Here is a 312-nt window from a genome sequence, read left to right as displayed (position 1 = left end):
CAACACATTCTCAACACATTTAAAAAAACATTCTGTGATGTAAATGGCAAACTGATGAGTAAAGACCAACCTCACATTCATAGTGCCCCAGGTCTCTCTCTGTCAGGTTTTTTATTACCAAGACGAGAACCCCACTACGGAGCTCGCTGTAAGTCTGGTACTTCTCCTGGTCAGTCAGCAGCCTGCCATCTTTGAACCACCTTAAAACATGTATACACAGAAGGCCGGCAGAGTATAATACACAGGGGGACTGAATTTTCAAAAAAAAAAAAAAGTAAAAGATTTAATCAAAAAGGTTTGCCCATCACCTAG

The 312-nt window shown here is 40.7% G+C and overlaps 1 protein-coding gene across 1 annotated transcript in view; it reads right to left on the bottom strand.

The window, feature by feature from the left end:
- Nucleotides 1-70: 70 nt before the first annotated feature.
- Nucleotides 71-312, bottom strand: part of obscnb (obscurin, cytoskeletal calmodulin and titin-interacting RhoGEF b) — a gene marked incomplete at its 3' end in the record, with an annotated part of 61,973 nt that continues 61,731 nt past the window's right edge. Inside the window, exon 74 of the mRNA XM_020595880.1 lies at nt 71-200. Coding sequence (XP_020451536.1) covers nt 71-200 — 130 coding nt within the window. The remainder of the gene's footprint in view (nt 201-312) is intronic.

The sequence above is a fragment of the Monopterus albus genome, unplaced genomic scaffold (genome assembly GCF_001952655.1).
Source record: "Monopterus albus unplaced genomic scaffold, M_albus_1.0 scaffold28.1, whole genome shotgun sequence".
In the NCBI taxonomy this organism is placed as follows: domain Eukaryota; kingdom Metazoa; phylum Chordata; class Actinopteri; order Synbranchiformes; family Synbranchidae; genus Monopterus; species Monopterus albus.
Note: the sequence above shows the minus strand (reverse complement) of the source record. Positions and strands in the feature narration are given on the sequence as shown.